The sequence below is a fragment of the Aspergillus mulundensis genome, assembly GCF_003369625.1.
Source record: "Aspergillus mulundensis strain DSM 5745 chromosome Unknown scaffold_6, whole genome shotgun sequence".
Classification (NCBI taxonomy): Eukaryota; Fungi; Ascomycota; class Eurotiomycetes; order Eurotiales; family Aspergillaceae; genus Aspergillus; species Aspergillus mulundensis.
Genome location: NW_020797894.1, coordinates 2,325,889 through 2,349,326, shown reverse-complemented (window position 1 = coordinate 2,349,326; position 23,438 = coordinate 2,325,889). Strand labels below are relative to the sequence as shown.

At 55.5% G+C, this 23,438-nt stretch overlaps 10 protein-coding genes across 10 annotated transcripts; 3 read left to right on the top strand and 7 right to left on the bottom strand.

Annotated features, from left to right (window-relative positions):
* Positions 1-588: 588 nt before the first annotated feature.
* On the bottom strand, positions 589-2,444 carry DSM5745_06865 (cytochrome P450; the record flags this gene model as incomplete). Its single annotated transcript, XM_026748881.1, has 6 exons — positions 589-760; positions 822-982; positions 1,040-1,415; positions 1,483-2,162; positions 2,207-2,302; positions 2,352-2,444. 6 exons carry the CDS (start codon positions 2,442-2,444, stop codon positions 589-591), a joined length of 1,578 nt encoding a protein of 525 aa, XP_026603185.1.
* Positions 2,445-3,439: 995 nt separating this feature from the next.
* On the top strand, positions 3,440-6,184 carry DSM5745_06864 (Diacylglycerol acyltransferase family; the record flags this gene model as incomplete). Its single annotated transcript, XM_026748880.1, has 4 exons — positions 3,440-3,984; positions 4,037-4,681; positions 4,757-5,146; positions 5,197-6,184. 4 exons carry the CDS (start codon positions 3,440-3,442, stop codon positions 6,182-6,184), a joined length of 2,568 nt encoding a protein of 855 aa, XP_026603184.1.
* Positions 6,185-6,334: 150 nt separating this feature from the next.
* Positions 6,335-7,059, bottom strand: DSM5745_06863 (DUF4396 domain-containing protein; the record flags this gene model as incomplete). Its single annotated transcript, XM_026748879.1, has 2 exons — positions 6,335-6,624; positions 6,696-7,059. 2 exons carry the CDS (start codon positions 7,057-7,059, stop codon positions 6,335-6,337), a joined length of 654 nt encoding a protein of 217 aa, XP_026603183.1.
* A 1,840-nt stretch (positions 7,060-8,899) lies between these two features.
* DSM5745_06862 (uncharacterized protein) lies at positions 8,900-10,169 on the bottom strand (the record flags this gene model as incomplete). Its single annotated transcript, XM_026748878.1, has 3 exons — positions 8,900-9,043; positions 9,132-9,589; positions 9,845-10,169. 3 exons carry the CDS (start codon positions 10,167-10,169, stop codon positions 8,900-8,902), a joined length of 927 nt encoding a protein of 308 aa, XP_026603182.1.
* Positions 10,170-10,317: 148 nt separating this feature from the next.
* Positions 10,318-12,676, bottom strand: dppIV (prolyl dipeptidyl peptidase DppIV; the record flags this gene model as incomplete). Its single annotated transcript, XM_026748877.1, has 2 exons — positions 10,318-12,615; positions 12,671-12,676. 2 exons carry the CDS (start codon positions 12,674-12,676, stop codon positions 10,318-10,320), a joined length of 2,304 nt encoding a protein of 767 aa, XP_026603181.1.
* Positions 12,677-13,558: 882 nt separating this feature from the next.
* DSM5745_06860 (fasciclin domain-containing protein) lies at positions 13,559-14,773 on the top strand (the record flags this gene model as incomplete). The annotated part of the gene is made up of 3 exons (XM_026748876.1): positions 13,559-13,726; positions 13,797-14,394; positions 14,466-14,773. 3 exons carry the CDS (start codon positions 13,559-13,561, stop codon positions 14,771-14,773), a joined length of 1,074 nt encoding a protein of 357 aa, XP_026603180.1.
* A 423-nt stretch (positions 14,774-15,196) lies between these two features.
* DSM5745_06859 (SDR family oxidoreductase) lies at positions 15,197-16,243 on the bottom strand (the record flags this gene model as incomplete). The annotated part of the gene is made up of 1 exon (XM_026748875.1): positions 15,197-16,243. The coding sequence occupies one exon, from the start codon at positions 16,241-16,243 to the stop codon at positions 15,197-15,199; it is 1,047 nt and encodes a 348-aa protein (XP_026603179.1).
* A 2,483-nt stretch (positions 16,244-18,726) lies between these two features.
* On the top strand, positions 18,727-20,058 carry DSM5745_06858 (DUF2855 family protein; the record flags this gene model as incomplete). Its single annotated transcript, XM_026748874.1, has 1 exon — positions 18,727-20,058. One exon carries the CDS (start codon positions 18,727-18,729, stop codon positions 20,056-20,058), a length of 1,332 nt encoding a protein of 443 aa, XP_026603178.1.
* A 152-nt stretch (positions 20,059-20,210) lies between these two features.
* DSM5745_06857 (zinc-dependent alcohol dehydrogenase family protein) lies at positions 20,211-21,352 on the bottom strand (the record flags this gene model as incomplete). The annotated part of the gene is made up of 2 exons (XM_026748873.1): positions 20,211-21,116; positions 21,185-21,352. The coding sequence occupies 2 exons, from the start codon at positions 21,350-21,352 to the stop codon at positions 20,211-20,213; spliced, it is 1,074 nt and encodes a 357-aa protein (XP_026603177.1).
* A 311-nt stretch (positions 21,353-21,663) lies between these two features.
* Positions 21,664-23,180, bottom strand: DSM5745_06856 (uncharacterized protein; the record flags this gene model as incomplete). The annotated part of the gene is made up of 4 exons (XM_026748872.1): positions 21,664-21,725; positions 21,781-22,442; positions 22,486-22,882; positions 22,931-23,180. The coding sequence occupies 4 exons, from the start codon at positions 23,178-23,180 to the stop codon at positions 21,664-21,666; spliced, it is 1,371 nt and encodes a 456-aa protein (XP_026603176.1).
* Between the last annotated feature and the right edge of the window lie 258 nt (positions 23,181-23,438).

The window sequence follows — 23,438 nt, the reverse complement described above, 5'->3', positions numbered from 1 at the left end:
CTGTCAATCTGTCTCATGGTTTCCTGGAACGTCGATTTCCCCGGCCAAATGCCGGAGTGATGGACATGGGGAGTTACCTGTACGGTTTGTTGGGATATGGAATTCACGAGGGCACGTGTAGGTAATAGGTAATATGCGGCTTCCATGTACGTTGAGAGTTAGGACTGCGAGTGGTGCTGAGGGTTCTAATTATTGTTTGTTTCACGATATCGATGGCGATTACTGGCTAGCTACCGTATCGACGACATTACAGAGTATACCGTAGCGTAGGACACGCTGTTGGAGCAAAATGCATCAAGAAATCATCTGCAGCATTGAGAGGCCCAGCCTGCTGAAGCCGACAGACGGAGATCATCCATTCATCAACCTATAAACTATATGGAGTATTCGACGACGGGAATTCAAATCACAGGAAAGAAGAGAAAGGTGAAAGAAAAAGAGAAGAAATGAAGAGAAAAATGAGGGTATGTACTCGAATGTAGTTGTAGAAAAGAAAGCCAAGGGGTCCTGCTCGCCCTACACCGTATCTCAGGAATGGCATGGCCAGGAATCCTGTCCCTTGCACCCAGCCAAACACGGTGTCAACGATCAGGCGGAGGGAGAAGCCATCCGATCCTGCAGCCGCACCTTCAAATCCGGAATCTCCCAGAAAGCATAGCACCGACTGTCCGTCGTCCAGTCCCGTACGCGGCCCACATACGTGCCATCGAACTCAACGAAGAACGACGCCAGGGTAAGGAGGAGCATTTGCTGCGCGAAGCTGTCCGTCATGAATTAGCACTCTCAACACTCCAAAATGCGTAGTCGTAGTGTCGACTTACTACTTCGCAATGCACGACCGACTCCCCAGCAGAAACGGCTGCACGGCTTCCTTCTTGTCCGTGGAGGCGGGGTCGATCCAGCGCTCAGGGGCAAACTTGTACGGGTTGGCAAAGTACTCGCTGTTATGGTGCAGGGCGTAGAGGGAGGTTGAGACCTCGACCTGGGCGTGTTAGCACATCACAACGATCACAAGGTCAAAAATAAGCGCAGGACATACACCAGCAGGAACATAGACCCCGTCAACATACGCACCAGGCGAGACGCGCGCCCCGCCCAGCGGCACAGGCGGGTAGACGCGGAGGGCCTCGGTGATGACGGCGTTGAGCCAGGGGAGCTTCGCGAGGACGTCGAGGGAGATGTCGTCTGTGGAGGTAAATGCGCCGCGCAGTTCGGTCTGGAGTTCTGCGCGGACGTCCGGGTGCGAGAGGACGAGCCAGATGGTGGCGCAAATTGCGTGGGATGTCGTGTGGAAGCCGGCCAGCATGATGGCGGAGAAGTTCTCGGCGATTTCGTCTTCGGGAAGGGTGCTGGACTCCGAGCGCTCCATCACTTCGACCATGATGTCGCGGCGGGTGTGGGTTGCTTTGAGTTGTCTGCAGAGAATATCATTAGCTATCATAGCTAGGGTATGTTAGGTAGATGGTAGTTGGGCGGACATACTCCCTTATAAGACGCATGCGCGCCTCCTCACTGCGCTGCCGAATCCCCTTGCGCAGAATCTGCCTCAGCATCCACTTGATCATCGTCGGGATCCCAGACCCCTGGAACTGATCACGGATAGTCGCCCAGTAAAAGATCCGCGGGAGCTGCTCGGTCCAGAAGAACGGGCGACCGCGCTCAATACAGCCGAGCGACTTGCCCAGCAACACCTCAGACACCATATCGACGGACAGCGAGTAGTACAGGTCATTCAGGCTGAGGGCGCTGCCGCGCTGCATGCGCGTCTTGACGAGGTCGTGGAACCGCGCGATGCACCCCTTGATCACGGGCTCGTGGGCGGCCATGCACCCCGGGCTCAGGGAGGGGGCGAACAGCTTGCGCACGGTGGCGTGGTAGTGGATGTCCTGCGCGGTGAAGATGTTGCGGCGGGAGATGGCCTTGTAGAAGGCGGTTTTGAGGAAGACGTTGGATTTGCCGGCGGCGCCGTAGATGTTGCGCATGCCTTTGAGGGTGTTGGAGGAGAGTTGGTTGGGGGCGAAGCGGACGATGTTTCCTAAGAGCAGGGTTAGTGGTGGATCACTGATAGGATGTGGAGGAGTGGTGGGTGTACCGTATTTCTCGTGGAGGGCGTTGAACTTGTAGGCGCTGCGGCCGGAGAGGAAGCCGAGTTTTGTTTCGATCTGGGACGTCAGCTACGCGTTACCATGGTGGAAGAGGGACATACTCCGAAGAGATACTGGTCAATGAGAGAGCCTTTGGCTCCCTTGATGACAGGACCAGGCTGCAACAGCTGCAGGCAGAAGATAAGGGCGCCGGGGATCTAACATTGAAACGGTCAGCCATGTCAGACAAAGAAGGGAAGAACATACAAGGATAAAGCTCAAGGCTGAGACCAGCACAGTAGGAAGATCCTTGAGCTCAGCGACAGAGAACGCATGCGGCACAGCCATAATGAGCGACATCTTGCCTGGATCGAGTCAATCGATTGAAGCTGAAGCTATACTGAGTGAGAGTCCAAGTTGAAACGCTGGCAGGTTTCCGTCATTATATACCGGGCAGCCCTAGTCTTATCATCGAAAACTCCAGCAGTCACGTCAACCCGTTTCGGCCCTACAACTACATCCAGGGCCAGATCAGCCCCAGTCCCAGCCATGGGTGGACCTGGACCAGGGTCAGGCAATGCAGGATGGCACTTGTGACAAGCGACAATCAAACGACCAGTGCCGACGATGGAGTCGCACATGAGGCAGCGGCAGTGGCAGGACTCGAAGCCGAACAGGACTGTTTCAGGAAGCATGGCCGAAGGACATCAAGTGAAGACAATGATCTGCAGGGCTCTGGCTGGAAAATTGGGCGATCGGGGGCCAGCTGGAGCCCCGTAATCACGAGTGCCGAGGGTGAAACGCCTGCTTGTCGCAAACGTGTGGGGATCTGTTGTAGTGAGTTCACTGATCGAATTGATGCATTGCAATGTTGTTCGTTGACTATTTCTGTTGGGTTACAGGGTAACAGTCCATACCCAACAGTTCCCAATGCAGCCCTAGGTCAAGCATTCCAAGGAGCAGAGTCAAGGCAGGCCAAATCCGGGGCGGAGTCAACAGAGAAACCGATTCGGAGCCACCAAAGTATCGCAGTTTCACTCTCAAATTCAATTAAAAAGCCGTGCTGTCTCTGCGATTGTGGACCGGCTCATTTCCCAATTCCCAAACTTGGTGTCAGATCCCAGGGACCAGGCCAGACGATCTCACTTAGCAGCAGTGTCACAGATCTCGCTGTCACGGCACTCACTGCTCCAAATTCAGGGCCACAACCGACTCGGCACTTGCTGAAACGCCCCTGAGGCAGGTCTCACTCTCTATATCATCTCCATCCCGCCTCTCCTCAAGGTTGCGCAATCATCCGTTGGACAGGCCACACTTCACATTGATCAGGCCACAAGTTCAAGCGGACAGACGCAATGGCAAAAACAAGCGTGCTCTTCCTCGCAAACAGCGAGCACGGGCAGACGAACATCGTGCTGGCCATCATCCACGAGCTCCTGCTGCGCGGCGACATCGACATCCACCTCGCCTCGTTCCCCGTGCTGGAAAAACGCCTCAACAAGCTCCTGCACGACAACGAGACACACTACAACGCCAGCTACAAATCGCGCGTGCACTTCCACCCCGTGCGCGGGCCCTCAAACACAGAGATCTTCATCCGCACGGGCAAGCGCGGCGCGTTCCATCCGCCCGGGTACAGCGGCTCCGTGCTGGGGTTCAAGTCGCTGTGCGAGGATATCTGGGGGTGGACGGAGGAGGAGTACGTCGACATCTACGAGAGCTGCGTGGAGATCATCAAGGACGTGCAGCCGAGTCTGTGCGCGATCGACTTCTTCTTCCTGCAGGGCAGAGACGCAGCGTATAACGCGGGCCAGACGACCGTGTTGCTGAACACGACCAGTCTGAGCCATATCGTGCTGGGCCTGCAGAAGAATGCGAAGTGGGCGTGGAAGTATCCGATGTATGTCCCTCCGTTTCATTCCTTGAGTTGGTAGAGTGCGCTGACGAGTCAGGCCGGGCACGGGCTTCCCATACCCCCTCCCCCCGCACCTCATCCCGCTCAACACAATGGCCGTCTTCAAGACCGCAAAGATGTACCACGGCAGCGGGCGCCGCCGCGAGATCCGCGACTGGCGCATCAAGCACAAGATCCACGGGCGGTTTCCGTTCGCCGACGCGTGGATGCCGAACCGGCTGCATCTGTCGCCCGCGCTCAAGGAGCTGGACTGGCCGTTCGATGTCCCCGACAACGTCGTCGCGTGCGGACCCATCCTGCTCCCCGTCGCGCCCGTCAAGACGCAGGACGCCGAGATGTACACCTGGCTGCATCAGGCGCCGACCGTGCTGATCAACCTGGGAACGCTGTACGCGCCGGCGCCCAGCGTGGTTTTGGAGATCGCAACCGGCGTGAAAAGTTTCCTGTCCTCGAAGTCGGTCGGCGACCGCAAGATCCAGGTCCTGTGGAAACTGCCCAAGCACCCGCACGACCAGGACGAGATCTACGCGGCGTCCATAACACCGCTGGCGGAGCTGATGGCGTCCGACACCGTGCGGATCCGCTCGTGGTTCGAGGTCGAGCCGCTGGCGATGCTGGAGACAGGGCAGATCGTGTGCTCGGTGCACCACGGCGGCGCGAACTCGTGGTACGAGGCTATCCAGTATGTTCATGTCCCCTCCCCTCCCCCGCGGTCCATTTGTCCCCGGAAAAGGAAAAGGCGTACTAACGAGTGTAGAAACGGCGTCCCCCACGTCGTCCTCCCGGCGTGGCAGGACTGCTACGAGAACGCCGCGCGCGCCGAGTGGCTGGGGATCGGCGTGTACGGGAACAAGACGCGCGCGCCGGATATCAGCGGGGCCGAGCTGAGCAGGGCGTTGAGCAAGGTGCTGGGCAGCAAGTCGTACCTGGAGAAGGCGGCCAAGCTGCAGAAGCTGTGTCGGGTGAAGGAGGGGCGCGTTGAGGCGGCCGAGCGCATTGCGGATCTTGCTGCCCGCCCGGATAAGAGCATGATTGCTGTTCCGGAGCCAAGGGGGGATGATGACAGGATTGTGACGGTTGAGAATGGCAAGGGCGAGACGTTGCAGACTGTCAATTTCAAGGAGAAGGATCGCGCTGTGGTCGAGAAGTGAGTTGCCCAACTTCCAGTCATCAAGACCATGCTGACAATGGATATAGATCCATCCCCCGCCGCCTCCTCGAGATCCTCGCCGTGGCATTCATCTCGAATACATGGTGGCTCCTCCCAATCCTCGGCTACTCGCTCCTCCTAATCCCCAACACCATAATCCGCCTGCTGGTGATCTCCTACATCATCCACATCAAATTCGTCAGCACAGCCCACAAAACAAACCACAACAAGCGCAGCGCCTGGTTCCGCTCCTCCTTGCTCTGGAGATTACACGCATCATATTTCCCAATAAAGCTGTACAGAAGCACCCCGCTCTCTCCACGGCGCAAATACATCTTCGGCGGGCACCCGCACGGTATTGCATGCCACGGGTTAGTGGGCGCCTTCAGCGCGGACGCGTCAGGCTTCGCGGAGTTATTCCCCGGTATCAAGAACAGTTTCCTCGTGAAGGATGCGTTTTTCACAACACCGTTCCTGCGCGAGTACGTCTTTGCGCGCGGGCAGAGCGGCGTGTCGCGGGACTCCTGCCTGCACCATCTCACGCGCGGCGGGTACGATCTGCGCGGGATGGGGAAGGCAATTACCATCAGCATCGGCGGGAGCCGGGAGTATAACGTCGCGGCGCCGGGGACGATGAAGGTGGTGATCAAGATCCGGAAGGGGTTCGTGCGGCTAGCTGTTGAGACGGGGGCGGATCTCGTTCCTGTGCTGGTGTTCGGCGAGAATGACCTGTTTGCGCCGGTGGGTTATACCCCGGGCTCGCTTAAGGGGTTTGTGGCGTGGGCGTGGGAGAAGGCTGTTGGGCATAAGGTTGCGTTTTCGCTGGGGCGGTTTGGTTTGTTTGTGCCGTTTCGACGGCCGTTGCGTGTTGTTGTGGGCAGGCCGATTGGCGTTGTGCAGCAGAGGTTTGATGTGAAGGAGGAGTATGTGGAGGAGTTGCAGGGGAGGTATATTGATGAGCTGAAGAGGATCTGGGCGGATTGGAGGGATGAATTCGAGGGGGATGCCAGTGTTAAGTTTGAGATTGTTGAGTGATGGAAGAAAGAAGGAGACTCGCTGCTGGACGGTGAGATGGATCGATATACCATGTCGATGGAGTTGCGATTGCTTTCGTTATGTACAGTTTAGTTCACCTTACCCGACCTTTACCTTTGCCACGCATGATATACCATACGAGACCGTCAATCAATGACAAGCCCTCCCAAACTTCCTCAACCGCCAGTAGTTATACGGCAGAGGCGCCAGAAAGCCAGCGCCCACCGACACCACGGCCGCCATCCAGAACCGGACGTCGTCGAGGGCAATCACGCCGCCGGTGAGATGGTAGTCGACAAGATTCTCCGCAGCCTCCATAGCAAGCATCGAGACGAAACTCATCCCCATCGCCGTACGCATTGCCATCATCCACGGAAGCCTGTCTCCGCGGTGAAGTAGGACCGTCTCAAGGATAATGGATGTCGTTATTCCCGACGCCACTGGGTTCGAGCTCGTTAGTTCAGATTCTGATGATAGAGTTAATTTTGATGATGGAGTCAAAAAAACGTACTCGATACGCCCATTATCGCCCCCATCCCCAACTCAGGAAAATACGTCTGCAGCGTCCAGAGCGCCGAGAAGTCGCCGACCGTGCAGCCGAGCAGGCAGCGCAGGGTGTTGATGCCCGCGCGCCGCCACGTCGAGCGACAGGTCCAGAAGCGGTGCGTCGCCGGTGATAATGGACTCGGTTTCGATTTCGGAGTCTGGCTATGTCTATTGCATGTTGACGCTGTTCGTTTCGCGTAGGACAGGCGATCTGGATCTGCGGAGAAAGTGCTCGGGACGATCGCGACGCGAGAATCGCCACTCAGGCAGCTGGACAGAAGCTGCGGTCGCTGGCGGCAAACATTGGTTATTCTGGACGAGCAAAGCATGATTGGGTTTGCAAAGTGCACATTCTGCAGGATTCTGCGAGTTTTGAAGTGTGTTGCTGGTATTTAAGTGTTGACGTTGAAAAACGCGAAAAACGCGCAGTGGTCACGTGGTCCTTCAGGACTGGCATGAGTAGAGTCTTTCGGTCTACTTTTCTCGCTTGAACCTCTTCAATTACAAAATAAGATGTCGTTGGTTTGACTATAGTTCCCTAATGCCTGATTGATAGTTTACTGGGGCTTTGGTGGCGGACTTGTTCGTTGATGGCTTTCGGTCTAGGTATATGTTGGCATCAGATCGACAACAATCTTACACTTCTTCCAGCAACAAGTGATGATTCCATACAAGCCAAAAGCAGGTTTATCTGCTGCCCATAGGATGTTTAAATCCTGGCGATAGATACAGCAGTAGCATTGTTTCCCTTTATACATGCTCTCAGCGCCACGAGCAGTCCGACGCCCCCTCAAAGAACTAATCACCTCAAATCTGTTCACCCTGACAAGGCTTCCAAGGCTGAATACAAATGTCCCCAGAGGAGAGAGAACTTGACTTAGATCCTACCGAAAGTCGCCCGAAATGCACTCAGCCGACCGACTGCCCGGCGGCAGCTCTGAAACAGGTCCACATATTTGATGTTGACCATATCGCTTGTATCGTTTGGGATTGTCATTTCTGAAGAAACGATGTGGCTATCAAGGCACACCCAGACCGACGTGGGTGCTGGTTCTCGAAGCGAGCACGGTTGACATGACTTTGCAGAGCAAAAGATATGCCGACAGAGTTGCGTGCCAGGAGACGTTCGATAGAAGGCCAGAGTGTACAAGGGTAGGGGTGTATGACTGACGAATTCTCGTAGTAACATCAGACTTCGCGGCATCCCAGAAGAGAGAAGACATTCCTGTAAATGGCGACGCCAAAAAGCCCTGTAGGTTGACCTGAAAACCGGGCCCTGGAAATCGTCAGTTCATCGGACGACAAGTGCGAGCTTTACCTCATTTCAGACTTACAGTAGCGTCAGACAACATCGGATCATATAGATCAAAGGCGTTCGACGGGTTAATCTGATCAGACATGGCCTCAATCGGCATAGCATGCGTGATACTCTGCTGCAGCTGAATGGCAATCCCTGAAAGCCTCCGTGAGAGCTTGGTAGACAGCTCGCTGACGTCCTGCCCGATCTCCATCGCCCGGATCTGCCCTAGGATGGCGGCTAGTATACCGAATCGCTTCGGCTTGGAGTGCCCCGGCTGGCTGGTAAACCTGGTCTCGAATATGCTCAAGAATCTTGATCGGATCACCGCGGACTGTTTCCGCAATCCTATGTAGTGCGTCGCCTTGCAAGACCGGTAAGGCTAAGGCTGACTGGCAATCGTCCTCCAGCTGGATGATGATTTCAAGCCCAGTACTGATATGCCGTCTAAGCTGAGGGTCCTTTGAACGAACCTTTCCGCGGATGAAGAGGCGTTGTAGGTCGCCGGGACCCTCTGACGGAAGCTGGAGAGTGGACGCATACGAGGCTAAAATTGTAGCAGACTCCAAGCAAGCTTTGCGCGCCTAGAAGTACACCAAGTCCCAGGATCTGTTGATATGACAGTCCATGCCAGTCATATAGACATCAGGACTTGCATGCGTAGTCCGATCGAGCCGTGCAGCAAAACTTGAAAAGAGTCATCCGTCAGCTGACCACTGCCCTGGGGTTGAACACGGGAAAGGAAGCTGCGCTCAAGCTTAGATCTCATGGTCGATATCAAACGGGGCACTGGCGTCGAAGCTCGCAGACGAAAATCGGGGCGGCCGAGTCGAGTGAGTCCTTGAGCACCGGGGCAACTCCAGCACAGTACCCTAGCCCACAGTCGTCGCCGCATCTCCCACTCTGCCTGCAGCGCTGGCATGGGCGGAAAATGTGCCGGCACGGTGTAACCCCACTGCCACTGCCACTGCCACTGCCCTCGCATCAGGCCACTGCAGATAACCAAGGCAGGTGTCCTAGATTAGACCGCAAGCCTTTCGCGCCGCAAGAAGCAGCACATCTGGAGACCGTCCATATTGACCGAGGGCTTCGATGGGGGCTAACCATCCACCACTGCGGCGTATATCGATTCTTGCACGGGCTGGTTTTGATCTCTCTCGTTCCGACGTCGCGGGAATAGGAGACGGTGCCAATGGCAAGAACAAGCACAAGCTTCACAAGGAAAGCAGAGCGTGAGCGGGACTCGGGCTGTTCCAAAACTCGCCGTGCTCTGTCCAGAATGACGGGGTGTGGAGGACACGGTGAATTGATTCGAAGTGGTCGGGACGTGCGTAGGTAACACCCAATGCACCAGCTCGTCACACTCTTCTCCAGCTTGGAGGGGATAGCGCTACGCAGGTCTGGCAGGGGTTCGGCGAGGCCAGGGGCACGCTGGGACTTGATCGATCTCTGAGGTTCAGCATTCGTGACTGCGTCGACTGTTTCCTTTTTGAAATCATCTGATGAAAGAGCCGGATCTGCTTGATCCATATTCCAGCATCTTGAAGATACGGAGTACCAAGCTGCGGCACTGTTATTGACATCAAGCCAGGGTGCGACGCACACACTTGTCTACGTGGACATTGTTACACCAATGCGTTGGCCCCATCGTCCATGGACTTCGCTTTTCGCGCCGAGGAGCGCAGCTTGGTGGTACCACACCGACAGATGGGAAAGACACAGCATTGATGCTGGTCAGTTGACCCTCGATTGTACCAATCCTCGCGGTCAGAGCACGCAGCTCCGTTCTAGACCCCGTTTGTTTCTGAACCACATACGGAGTAGTCGTTCCTCAAGGGAGCGCCGCCGTTTCTGGACATCGCGGATGGCTTGGCTCGGGTCGTCATTGATGTCACAGTCGGTGAGAGAGGACGGGGTCAAGAGGCTGCTGCTGATTTCTCGCGCGGGATTGGGTCGAAAGTGCTCGATGATGGACATGATCTTCGCTGTCGGGTTGAGGAGGACTATCTCGATATGAGCAGTCCAGCGAGTGTTTGGCGCGCGTACACGTCCGCAGGGGACGTTCAGATCGTACCTTGCGTTGACGGCAGTGCTCACAGCATTTGCCGACCGTCGGCGTTTGCGAGGGGTACCTTCGGCCATTACAGTAGCAGCTCTAGATAGGAGTAATGCTTAAAGATGTCGATAGAGATGGATTCGATGTTTTGAACATAAGATGAAAGTTAGGATAGTCAACCCCAAGGCCGAGGCCGAGCTACAGACCACTACAGTATGGACTGGTAGGCAAAAGCTAACCCATCCAAGCATGCCTCCTCTTGCTCCATTGATGCTGCTCCTTCTCCGACCTGTTCTTCTCCTTGTACAGCCTCTGCGCCAGCTGTCGGTACAGGAACGCATTCCCGCCGTTATAGACGATGCTATGGTCCGAGTCCGTAAACCACTGCACCTGCATCTTCTCCGGCGTTACCCCGTCTCCGATCAGCGTATCGACCAGGGCCGCCGAGTTCTGGAAGTGAACGTTGTCATCGCCTGTGCCGTGCTGAATCAGGAATCCGCCTGCGACGTTCTTGAACCCATCAGTTTGGCGGATCGCAGTCGTATTGTATCCATCTGCGTTCGTCGCGAGGGTCTTCATGTAGCGTTCGGTGTACATCGAGTCGTATAGCCGCCAGTCCGAGACAGGCGCGGTTAGTAGACCAAGAGTAAAGACACCGCTATCGGTCTCGAGAACCTTGCCCGTGAGGTAGCCGCCGTAGCTCCAGCCCCAGATAGCGATGTGGTCGGAGTCGATCCAGTCAAGCTCGGCCGCTTGCGTCGCAGCGTAGACTTGATCCTCTGCTTCAAGGTTTCCAAGCTGCCTAGCTACCAAAGAGCGGAACTCGCGTCCTTGGTAACCGGTCCCTCGGTTGTCGACCGTCCAGGTCACGTACTCGAGCTCTGGATCCGATGCGATGTAGGCGTTGAAATCCAAAGATTGCCATCTCTTGCTAACTTCCTGGGCACCGGGACCGCCATATGGCGTGAAGAGAATGGGATACTTCTTGTCCGGTGAGAAGCCTACGGGCAACCGCTGCATCACGTTGAGCTTCTCGCCAGTCGGAATGGTCAGTTCGAAATAGCTGATGTTAGGCAGTGCATATGCCTCCAGCTTCTCGATCAGCGCGGCGTTGTCGGTGAGGGTACGTAGCGGAGCTGTTTGGTTCACAGAGTAGAGCTCCTGGTACGGCACATTTGGACCGGCGTATGTGAGGATATAATATCCAGCTTTTGCAGAGAATGAAGCGCTCCAGTACGCTTCAACAGTATCGTCGACAAGAGGCGTGATCTCAAATGTTCGGTATGACACCGAGTACAGGTGGCGCTCGGTGCTGTGGTGTTGAGTCGAAAGGTAGTATATCAGCTCACGCTCCTGATCAATACTCAAAATAGACGTGACCTCCCACTCTCCCTGGGTCAACGGAATAGGATCGCCGCCTGAAGTCGAGTAGAGGTACAAGTGCGCCCACCCGGAGTGGTCGGAGAGATCAACATAGTATGTGGATGACGAGTTCCCCGACACAGGCCCAACATATGAAATTGAAAGCAGGTTATCTAACCAACCGTCCGTCCCGTCACGCTCGTGCGCGATGTTGGTACTGCCGGACGCAGTGTCCACGATAACGACCTTCGATTCATCCTGAACGCGGTTGTAAGCCTTAACAGCCAGCTCAGTGTGCGTCTCGGTCACCCAGGCGACTTCTCCGATGATCAACTCGCTCGGGTCAAAGGCATCAATCGGTATGGCCGAGACGGTGTTATCGCTAAGTTGAAGGATGTTCAGCTTGACCGTCGGGTTCGTCTCGGAGACTTTGGGGTATCTGATCTCGAGTTCATGAGGATACGGAGGGGCAATCTCCTGCTCGTCCATGAAGTACTGGACGGTGAATGTTTCGACCCCGGTCTCATTGAAGGTCAGGAATGCCAGAAGCTCGGAATCAGGCGAGAACCACAGCGCAAACCGATCTCCAAGGATCTCCTCTTCGTAGATCCAGTCGGGCACGCCATTGAACAAGTCCGGTCCACCGTCTTCAGTGATCGCAGTCACAGAACCATTAGACCATGTCCATAAGTTGTTTTCGCGAACGAAAGCGATAGAGTTGCCGCTTGGGCTCCAAGTCGCGTACTGGATATCTCCCACCTGGTCTTCCGCGAGTGGGACCGACTCCAAAGTCTCGACATCCTGGATGTAATAATCGGCGAAAAACGAATGGCGGTACTGCTTGGTGTAGTTCGTCGCCCAGAGCACAGAGGAGAGGTCTGGGCTGATCCAGTAGCTGTAGGCCCCGGCCGGAACCTCCTCAGCAGGAACAATAGTCTGCGACCGGTTCGTGACGATGCTCTCGATCTTGATGCTCCCGTCCGACTCCTGGTAGACATACTCCCCGTCGTTCTCGGTCGCAATCCACTGCACCGAGATCGAAGAAGGCGACAGGGCCGAAGTAAGAACGGTCTCGTTGAAAGCAAGGCGCTTCGACCCCGTGGCTCTGGGCTCGCGTGGTTTCCAAGCGGCCGAGGCCGATACACTCAGGAGGAGAGATAGGGCGGAGATCTAACACTCTTAGCACACACCATCTCGCGATTGCAGCCTGGGCACCAACTCCTACCTTCATTTTGCGGTGACTACCAGCAATTGCCTCCTTGCCTGGCCTTCGAAATGGAAGAAAGGGGAAGGGCGCAATTTAAGACCAGGCCATGCTCACGCCAGACAGGCCCCCGCAGCGCAAACACGCCCCAGCTTATCGAGCGGCGTCGGCATTGGCCCAGAATGGGTTGAGCTCCAGCTCACTCCGCCAGGAACGCTGCGCCAAGTCCGGATTGCATGGGCGACCGGTGATAACCGTGGAGGCAGAAGGCGCGATCAGCGGCATCGCAGGCTTAGCGTTGCAACCCAAGGCCCGGGGCGAATTAACGCGAGACGGCGATGGGCTGCTAGAGTTGATAGCAGCTCCAATGTAGTATGCCAAGGACGCGCCATTGCATTGCAGATTGGCTTCAGGATGTCAACATTGACAACAATCGAAGCTTCTCGGGGAACGCGATAAGGACAGGCACCGGTCACGTGCTCGCCAAGCTTAGTTCATGCCTCAAGACTAAGGCACCCATGTGATACCTTAGGCCTCAGGCACAAACAAAAGGCAAGGCATATTATGACTACCGAACGGGATTCTGCGGAAATTGTGACAATCCGCAGTAGATCACGGCCAGACTATGTATCGGATCGGCCGGCAAGATGGCCGTCCTAGCGAGGTCGGAGTTAGGTCCATGTCTCTGCTTTGGGCATAGCCGACGCGTAGTACTCTACCTAGTAAACTCATCCAAGGAGATAATTCCCCTTCACGTCACTAGTCCAGAACACAGGGATGAGTATAGCCTCAGCGTTCTCCCTATAAAGGATTTGTCTGCTCGGCTCAGCTCAGCTTATTCCAGTCACCAACTCGATCATGTTTCCCTTCGCAGCAGTCGCGCTCGCTGCGCTTATTCCCCAGGCCACAATGGCTTCTCCCCTCATGGATTCCCTTCTTGGGATTCCGTCTCTGTCAACGTACGCCCATGTCTTCAATAGAACAGGCGGTGTTGTGGAGATCAACCCGATGTTCACCAAGCGCTTCAACTACGACGAGGACCAGCGGAACTATACTTTCCTGGCTCCCACGAACGAGGTCCGTCTCCCCTTGCTAGGGTTCAAGTTGAAGCCTACAGAGTCCAACAGGGCCATCTGACTTGCAACAGGCATGGGCCAAGATCCCACCGAGCACTCTGGACATCCTCATGACGCCGCAGGCCTACCCTCTAACGGAAGCCCTACTCCGCACGCACATCATCGAAGCCCGTCTTACAGCCGCCGAGCTGGTGAGTGTGTCTGGGGACACCAGCGCGGGGGGAATATCGACCTCTCTCCAACTATCCAACACAACAGCCCAGTTCCACCGGGGGATCCTCACCAAAACCGTGCAGGGCTACTACATCGACTGCACCAATTCCACGGACGGCAACAGCACAGTCCTCATCGACGGGCAAGCGAGCATCGTGCAGGCGGACATCATCGCCGACAACGGCCTCATCCACCAGATCGACCAGCTCATTGATCCGTTCCTGGTGTACGGCGGCGGGCCCAGCAATCGGACGACGGCGCCAACAATCGAGAAAACGGACCTGACCATCGCCGCGTTCTTGCAAAGCGACCCTCGGCTCGTCAACGCTTCGAAGATCCTCCAGGTTAACTCGCCGGATACACTGCGCCGTTTATCGAAGACGGGCTCGAAGCAGTTCTTCGTGGCGCCGCAGAATGAGGCGTATGATCTCATGCCGACTATCCTTCCTGTGTTCCGTGAGTACCATACTCTATCCTAATCCTATAGCAGAGGAGCCCTTTACTTACTACTACCCATTCTAATCTAGATACCCTGGTATCCCCATACAAAAGCCCCTTCAACACCCTCCTGTGGCAGTACGGCTGGGTCGACAGCGACGGCGAGCAGTTCGGCAGTCTCAACTTGAGCAACATGACGGTCTCGATAGCCAGCGACGTGACGGGCCTGAACATGACTGTGACGCAGGAGGGTGATGCCGTGTTCATCATGAACGCCGGTCTCGTCACGCAGGTCGAGACGGCCAATGGGTATCTGTGGATCGTGGACCGGTGGCTGGACCCGTTGTATCAGGCGTTTGGGCCGGTGGACCGGTTTGGCATGGCTGCTTGGCCCTGATTCGTATTGTAGTAACTCCGAGGTTCCTGTTGCCTAGGGATGCAAACAGCTAGCATGTTATATGGTCTTGAAATTGATCAAGCTCAAGATATCTTGATGCAAAAGTCGCTTCCCACATTTCACGACGTTTCTTGGATGCCCGGAAATACCACTTAAGCAAGATGCATAACAATGATGCCTATTTCAACTAATCGACCAGGAATCGCAGACACCTGCAGGGAAATTGAATAGTTTAGCATGTGATTGGATGTGAACCGATGTAATCTAGGGTTCTGATGGCAGGCTAATTCCGATCTACTTATGCCATTTGCCCGGAAGAGACCCATCATCAGGACTAGATCCATGGACATAAACGGAACTCGACTTTCCATTACCAGAAATGCGACTAGACGCCTTAGTATTCCGTTCCATCCCTCCTTGCACCTAAGCCTTCCCAGCCTCTAGCTTTAGAAGAGACCGCGCAGCATCACAAACAGTTTCCTCCAAGCTACGGTAGCTCAATCCCAAGACCTTCTGCGATTTCGACGTGTCCACAGTGTAGACATCGTCAGGAATCCTATCTGCGTCCGGATTCCCAACAGGGACGCGGTCTCTTATCTCAGGAAAACTAGCCCGCAGAACATTCACAAATTGCTGATAGGTAAAGTTGCCCTTGCAGATGAAAAACCGCTGGTTAGCGGCTTCGGCTGTCTGGTAAGCGCTCAAATGGGCCTGGGCAACATCACGCACGTCCACGAAGGACCAAAACATGTTCTCCGGGACGGGGTCGCTGGACTTGGACTGCGGGGACATGAGACGATAGATGTCCATGGAGGAGGTATTCAACTTGGCTAGGTCGGCGGTGGCGTTGATATTCGGGCCGTAGATCATCGGCGGCATGATTGTTGAGATGGTGAACGTAGGATTGTTCTGTTTGACAAAGTCCCAGGCCGCGCGCTCTGCTAACGATTTCGCGGTCGAGTAGGCAATTGCAGCGTGAGCATCTTTGGCGGCGGCGGCTTCGTAGGGTGTAGGGTTCCAGTCCTGCTCGGAGTAGACGTGGCCAGGCCATCTTCCCTTACTGTGGTCGGCCATAGCGGCGAAGGAGGAAGTAAGAACGACACGCTTCACCTTGGGCGCGAGTGCGTGAACGGCGTTAAGGATGTTAAGGGTCCCCTCGATGGCCGGCTTGAGCAGATCACGCTCATTATCCTTGACTCCAAAAACTTGGAAAGGAGCAGCGGTATGGATGACTCCATCAACATCTTTGACCACGGCATCAAATGCGCCTGGCTGTGCAACGTCGCCAATAATAGCCAGGTCTAGTTGTGCGGCGTATTGAGGGAATGTCTCCTTGACCTTCTCAGCAACTGCAGCCGACCGAACGGTGCCTCGGACATGGTAGCCGCCACGCAGGAAATAATCAACCACATGGGTAGCCAAGAAGCCAGAGGCTCCTGTGATGAGGATTGTTTCTTGTTTTTCGGCCATTTCGTGGTGGTTGATTGTGATTCTCGAAAGACAGGAAGAGAGGGCAAGTTCGAGCAGGAGTGACTGACAATAGACAATGTCTGATAACAAACTCGAGATGAACTACAAACTGTTGCTGAACTTATATACATCTCATTCTCAACTACGATTAAAGCCATTAAGTTCGGATTTAACCTTGAGCTTACAGAAACTGAGTCGCATGGGTCCACACTCCCAGCTCATACTCGGGACTAAGTCTCTACGGACAACATCAAGTCGTCATGACACCGGGTTTTGTCCATAATAACGACAAGGTCGTCCCAATCCACATGCGTTTCTCCTATCTTCGTTATCACTCTTGCCTGGTAACAGCCGAGAATATCTGCCGAACAGTGGAACAGCCGCGATCTTGAAGATCAAGCCACGACCAAGCTGGGCTATCAGGGCCACGGCGAATGGAGATTTGCTTAACTCCGTCTGTTTCCATCGCTTCTCGCTTGGCATCGTCAGCAATCCCAAATCTCCACTGAAAGTTGTCACTCCATAGGGATGTTGTGACTCCACCGAAAGCTGTCACTCCATAGGAATGTTGTGATACCCACCGGCGTGGCAAACTAGGGCTTTGCACGAGATATCCGAGATTACCATAGCCTCGGACTTAAAAAGACCCTCTGGACGACGATGTCCACCGTGTGGATCACCACCCTTGGACTGGGAATCAGGGTACATTTCCAGGGTATCGCGTTTTGGAAGTACGCATGCAGCTTACTTGCCAAGCAGGCAACATGTTTCGATGGAACATGTTTCGATGGAACATGGTGCCATGCCATGATTGACAGGCGTGCAATGAAGGAGTTGGACAGTCGATCATCCGCAGTGGTTATAGTATATAAGACTGATAGACAACGATACCAAATAATGGCTGTCCTCCATTCGAACTTTCTCTTCCGTTGACATTCTATTGCTTCCCCTCTTTCAATCTTTCTAACAAGTATGGTCTCCCTGAACTCGACCATGATGCGGGCAGTCCTCTGGAGCGGCGTACCCTTCGAGGTGTCCGTAGGTGCCTGTCCCAACCATCCAGAACCACACCGACGCCATCGTCCGCGTTACTGCAGCAGCCATCTGCGGAAGTGACCTCATCTGTATCGCGGCACCCGCGCCCCCCCAGGCCCCATGGACCCCATCGTCATCGGCCACGAGGCAATGGGCGTGGTCTCCGAGATAGGCAGCGGAGTCAACCACCTCTCTGTTATCACGGCCTTATCCCCATCCCCACTGCAAATCCATCCGACCCTCTGCTGGATTATCTCTTCCTCTCCGATATCTTCCCCACCGCTTGGACAGGCCTTGACTTCGCTGGCTTCGAGCCCGGCGACACAGTTGCTATCTTCGGCGCCGGCCCGTCGGCCTCCTAACAGCCGACTCCGCCATATTGCGCGGCGCCTCCCGGGTATACTCCGTCGACAGCGTGCCCGCGCGCCTGAGCTTTATTGTCAGCAGTGAGATTGGGATTGAGGAGGCACCGGAGGCGTATGCGCGGGTCAACGAGCATCTGGAGACGAAGGTTATTATGCGCTTTCCGTAGGGGTTCAGTCTGATGTGGTCCCATGGGCGCCTTAGGTACCTAAGGGTACAAAGGGTAGCAGCTTGGGACAGACAGGGCACCAATGTGCTTCCACTGACCATTGCATACATCTTATGCTGCCGCTGATGATTTATTCCTGTTTTAATGATACTTCGATCTTTGGTATTGGGTTATAGTGCTCAATGACATCCATGGATGAAGGTGTATACATTCCATCCTCACCCTGGGGACTCTTCCACCAAGCAAGAGCAAGATATCTGGACGCAATCACCGGTCAGGCCACTTCCCACTTCCAGCTACCGACTTGCGCCCTTCTTTCGGACGACTAAGCTAATGCAGAAGACGCATGACTCACTGGCCATGGGGGTTCTAGGTATCTTGCTGTATGCCGAGCTTGCCTCCCAGGAAGGCGCCACCTGCGTAGTACCTGCCTCACAATGGACACATATCAGGACCCTGCCTTGGATTCGCGATATTCAATCGGAGTCGGCCGGGATACCAGCGGACCAGTACAAGGGCAGCTGAGATTCACTGGGCTTACAGTGCCCGGTCATCGCGCTGCATATTCGCGCCTCGTCATTGAATTGACCGGTGGTAAGTAGATACTTCCTCTACCTCCCCGTCATACCCCGATTCTCCCCGACGGATACTATATTCTGCATCGGCCAAGCCTCGTAAAACTGGGCCGGAGCCAGTAGGGGCCTTGTCAGATGACTCTTGGGCGCATACCAAGTCGGACTGCGCAGGAATGACTATATAGGACTCAGCTTGGCTGATATGCCTCAGGGTCGCAGAAGGAGAGCTACAACTATGCCTGCCGACGGAGTACATAAACATGCAGCGGCCACCGCAAATCCTGTCCCTCACCAGCATCATTGATCATCTCCTCTCTCTAGATCCCAAGCATCGAATCATCATGAGTGTCCACGTTGTTTCCAAGCTGGATAATCGGCGACATGCAACGGTCCAAGTCCCACCACCAACAAACCCGTTAAGGCCATCGTCGGTTCGCGTCCGCACGTCTCTTCTAGGCCTCACATCGAACAACCTTACCTATGCCATGGGCGGCTCCGTGCTCGGATGGTGGGATGCCTATCCTCTACCTGATGCTTGGCCCGCCCCGTACGAGAACCAGACATGGGGTATCGTCCCAGCATGGGGCTTCGCCGTCGTCCTCGAAACCACCGTCCCGGATATCACACCGGGGACAACACTCTTCGGACTGTGGCCGACGTCGTCGTGCCCCGTTGACCTCGAGCTCACTACTGCGGACCCTCAGCTCCCGGGCCACTGGCAGGAAGTCTCGCCGCACCGGCAGACCCTGGCGTCCTTCTATAACCGGTATACCATTGTGGATACAAAAGATCGAGATCTCGATACCCTTGCCTGGGACGCCGTCGTCTATCCTACCTGGGGAGCCGGGTATATCCTAAGCGAGTATATCTTCCCACCCGATTCGGCCCACCCAGGCATTCATCCACTCGGTGCAGCTGGAGGAGACTGGACAGCGGAAGACGCCGATCTCTCAAAGGCCGCATTCATCAGTCTTGCTGCGTCTACCAAGACGGCCCGGGGTGCAGCCTTCAACATCCTCCGCAGACCGGCTGGGTCCGGACCCGCAGCATTCCTCCAGATAACATCGTCGCCGACCCCCCTGGCAAAAGCCGCAGAGGCATCGTCCCCAAACTTCCCCGTCAAGGTCCTGCCATATACAGAAATCGCACAAGCCGCGCCGTGGCTTGAAAGGCTTGAGGCAAAGCCAGAACGCATCGTGATCGCCGACTTCGGCGGCCGAGATGGGACCCTCGACGTGCTTCTCGAGACTATCCAGAGCACGGGACTCCAGTCAGCAAAGGTAACGATCATCGCAGTCGGTAACCAGCAAAAGGTCCGTTTGTCTCCTCACGAATATCTAAGGGTTCATGTAGCGCTCACTTCTACGATCCACGGGCAGGTTTATACGATCCCCGAGATCATGGCCGCGCAGGCCTCGCATGCGTCCATGAAAGTCCAGATGAACACGTCCGGGGTGCAGGGTGCTGCGCTGCGGCTTGGAGACCCGAAGACGTACTTTGATGAGCTTAGGAATCGTTGGGGGCAGTGGGTGGAGAGGCGAGATATTGTGGCGCCGGATCTCCGGCTCGTCTGGGGGGAGGGTGTTGTTGGGGGACATGGGATTGAGGGCGGTTGGGATGCTCTGTGTCGGGGTGAGGTTGAGCCTGATCAGGCTCTGGTGTATCGCATGTAGCTTGTACCTTGTAGCTTGATTTTCCTGGTCTACGCTCTGATATGGATACATTAGACTTGTTGTGATGCTTCTTGACTGTTATTGCACCAGGGGCATACGGTAGGTATAGTCATGGGTTTCTGGATACATACCAGTCTTCACACACGCTTGCGTTAGACCTCATGCTCAATCCTCATCACAACCTTAGCAAAATGCCTCTTCTCCTTCAACCATCGATACGCATCCTTCGCCTCCTCCAGCTCAAAAACCACATCGTCAACCACAGGCACAACCCCCCTCTCATCCACAAACCTTACCAACTCCCGAAACTGGTTCCGGGTGCCGGCCAGGATCCCACGCACAATACAAGAGTGCATCATGGCAGCGAACAGCGGCACAACCTCCGCAGTGCCCCCAACATGTCCAACCACAAGGATAACCCCATCCACGCGGATCGCAGCCAGAGAATGAGGCAGGGTCTCGTTCCCGCCGATGTCAATCACGATGTCGAACCCCCTTCCGTCCGGCGTGAAGGCCCGGGCCTCCTCGCCCCAACTCTTTGCGTTCGTCCGGTAATTGACTACATGCTTCGCGCCTAGCGCCGTGAGACGAGTCGCCTTCTCATCTGTTGATGTAGTCGCGACGACGGTGGCGCCAACGGCAACAGCGAGCTGGAGCGCTGCGACGCTCACACCTCCTGTGCCTTGAACAAAGACCCAAGACCCCGGGCCCGCTTTCTTACCGTCCAGGCCGAAGAGGGCGTTCCACGCCGTGAGCCAGGTGCATGGCAAAGTCGCTGCCGATAGCCAGTCCAGCGTCTTGGGCGCGTGCACGAGCCCAGATTCGCGGAATACAGCCCAGGATCGCAATGTGCCGTCGTCGCCTTGACCCAGGGCGTTGACGGCTTCGGTCATGCTAGCGTGTGCGTCGTCGCCGCGCGCTTCGACGGCTCGGGGGGCAGGGTGCGTTAGGACTCGGTCGCCAGGTTGGAAGTCGCGGACGGAGGATCCGATGGCCTCGACTGTGCCGGCGCCATCGCAGCCTGGGACGATCGGTGGGGTTATCGGTCCGTTGATGCCCTGGCATGTGGTCAGTATAAGCATCCATGCGACTGGGGATAAGGGCAGGGAGGACGTAGGGTGAATACCATCGGGCCGGCGATCACCAGCTCGCGGTAGTTCAGACTGGCGGCGTGCATCTTGACGAGGACTTCGTTGGGCGCTAGGTCGGTCTTGGACGGGATGCTGAGGCCCGTTTGGTACTGGAGCGAGGTCTCGAAGCCGTCTTGGCCGGTTAGGACCCATTGCCTGGCCATGTTGAAGTTGAGCGGGAGCTTCGGATAGTATGGAAGAAGAGTCGGTAACCTTTGACTTGAACGTGGGGTTTGTCGGTGCATTGCTCTGGCGGGAAGATGCTGCTTTAAATATTGGTAGCTGGGCAGGACTCGCTAATGTCGCCATCATAGTCGCCAGTCTGATTTCCCTAATTAGGCAAATCATCTTGCAACTGGATTTTCTCCGCGTCTCCAGGGAAGCGTCATGATGCAGGGGGGATGACATGTCTTGCGTATGTACTACCCCCGGCCGGCATTGCGCGGCTGAAATCTCATTTTCCTAATTGGGAAAATCAGTTGCTCGGCGCCGAATCAATTTCCTGAGGGACTGTAGTCACTTCGACGACTGGCTGTCCTGTAATCATGATTTAGTCTGCCATCGGGCTGGTATTGTTGGCTGGAACCGGTACGATGGTCTGGCATCATGCCGCCATTCTGGCTATCCTTGTTAATTGTTTTGTGGTCACCCAAATCATACAGCTCTTTCCAAAGGGCGCTGAGCCGTCCAACGAGTGTATCACCAGGATCACTCCCAACCGTCTCCACGATGCTTAACGGAGCGCGCCATCCACGCTCCTGCATCCATCGCACCGGCTTCAAAATCTTTTCCACAAACCAGGTCCTTACGGGCGAGGCTCGGTCGGCAGCAATGGCCCCGATCATGAGCTGGAACGAGGTCAAGTCCATATATGTACATCCCTTGATCGGGAATCTGGATATCACTTCCTTTAGCTCGGCAGCGAGGAGAGCCAGATGGGCGCTCGACTGGGTCGGCCTGAGCAGGTAGAGGACCAGTTCGATGGCTCGTGCTGCAGCGTCGATGTGCAGGTTGTCTGGCGCTCGCAGGTTGCGCGCTTCGTAGTGCAGTCTAGCCAGGGGCTCTTCGATCTCCTGGGCAATGGCAACATCTGACGGGCTCTCGTGAAACGAACTAATCGTCTTCCGTACCTCAGTAACACTATCGCAGATCTCCGCCAGTTTCAGTATTCGCCGATCGTGACTTTCGCCCAAGATCTCAACGATCCTCGGATGCCAGACTCTCGGGAACTCAAAGATGTTATTGATTGAGTCCCTATGCGGTCAGCAAAGCCTCGCTACGGTCAAGATAAACTCACTGGATAATCAGATCGACAAACCATGAAGGCAGGCTCTGCGGATCTCTAGCCACCCTCTCCTGAACGATGTGAGCAAGACCATCCATATGGATTTTCCAGGCGATCTCATCATGCCCGAGAGAAGCGCCCAGTGCCATCGTGATGACTGCGCCCAGGACACCGTCCGACGGAGTCGTTATGCTTGTGATTCGCTGTTTGATCAGCCGGACTGCTGTGTACGAGTGGTAGTCGGCCTTCGACTGCCAGGTGTTGTCTGGCGACCATTGTCGCACGGCTACAGCCAGCGATGCCTCGACCAGCGCTGGCTCCGACGCAATGAGGTTGAACCAGGCTGCTTCGCTTGCGCTGCCGGCCGTATGTCTGCCTTCCAGGAAGACGAGTTCTTGGATTTTGTGGACTATACTCGTTAGACCACATCCAGGCAAGTTCAGTGGACGGTACTCACAAGCTGCGATGTCGGTTGCAGTTCGCGTTAATGTGGGTGGTGGAGCGACGCCTCGATCTTCATCCTCCGCCTCATTTCGTCCTGTGCGCGTTCTCTTCACATCTGGCTTGATGCTGGCCCCGGTGGCAGCGATCCGTTGGCGCCGTTTGGCGAAGTTGGTTCTGGTGATGTGCGCTCTCATCCGCTTGGCTGCTGGTCCAGGAAGCGACGCTCCCGTCGAGTTGAGGAAGGTAAACCCGGTCGATTCCATTCTCAGCCTTTCTCCGCTTCATGCATCTTTCCGGCTCGAGAACTTTTCAAGGAGAGTGCTCTGGGTTACTGTATGTCAGCAGTGTTGGAGATTGATGTTGGATTAATAATGCGCGACCCCTCCCGATCCTTTCGAGGCGACGCGTGTACCTAAGCGCCGCTCAGCACTCTGTCACCCAAGACTGCGTCTTAGTATTTGTCAAGTACACACGTACACATCTCGCTAAATCCATTCGGTCTCTTGGATGATCATGCTGGT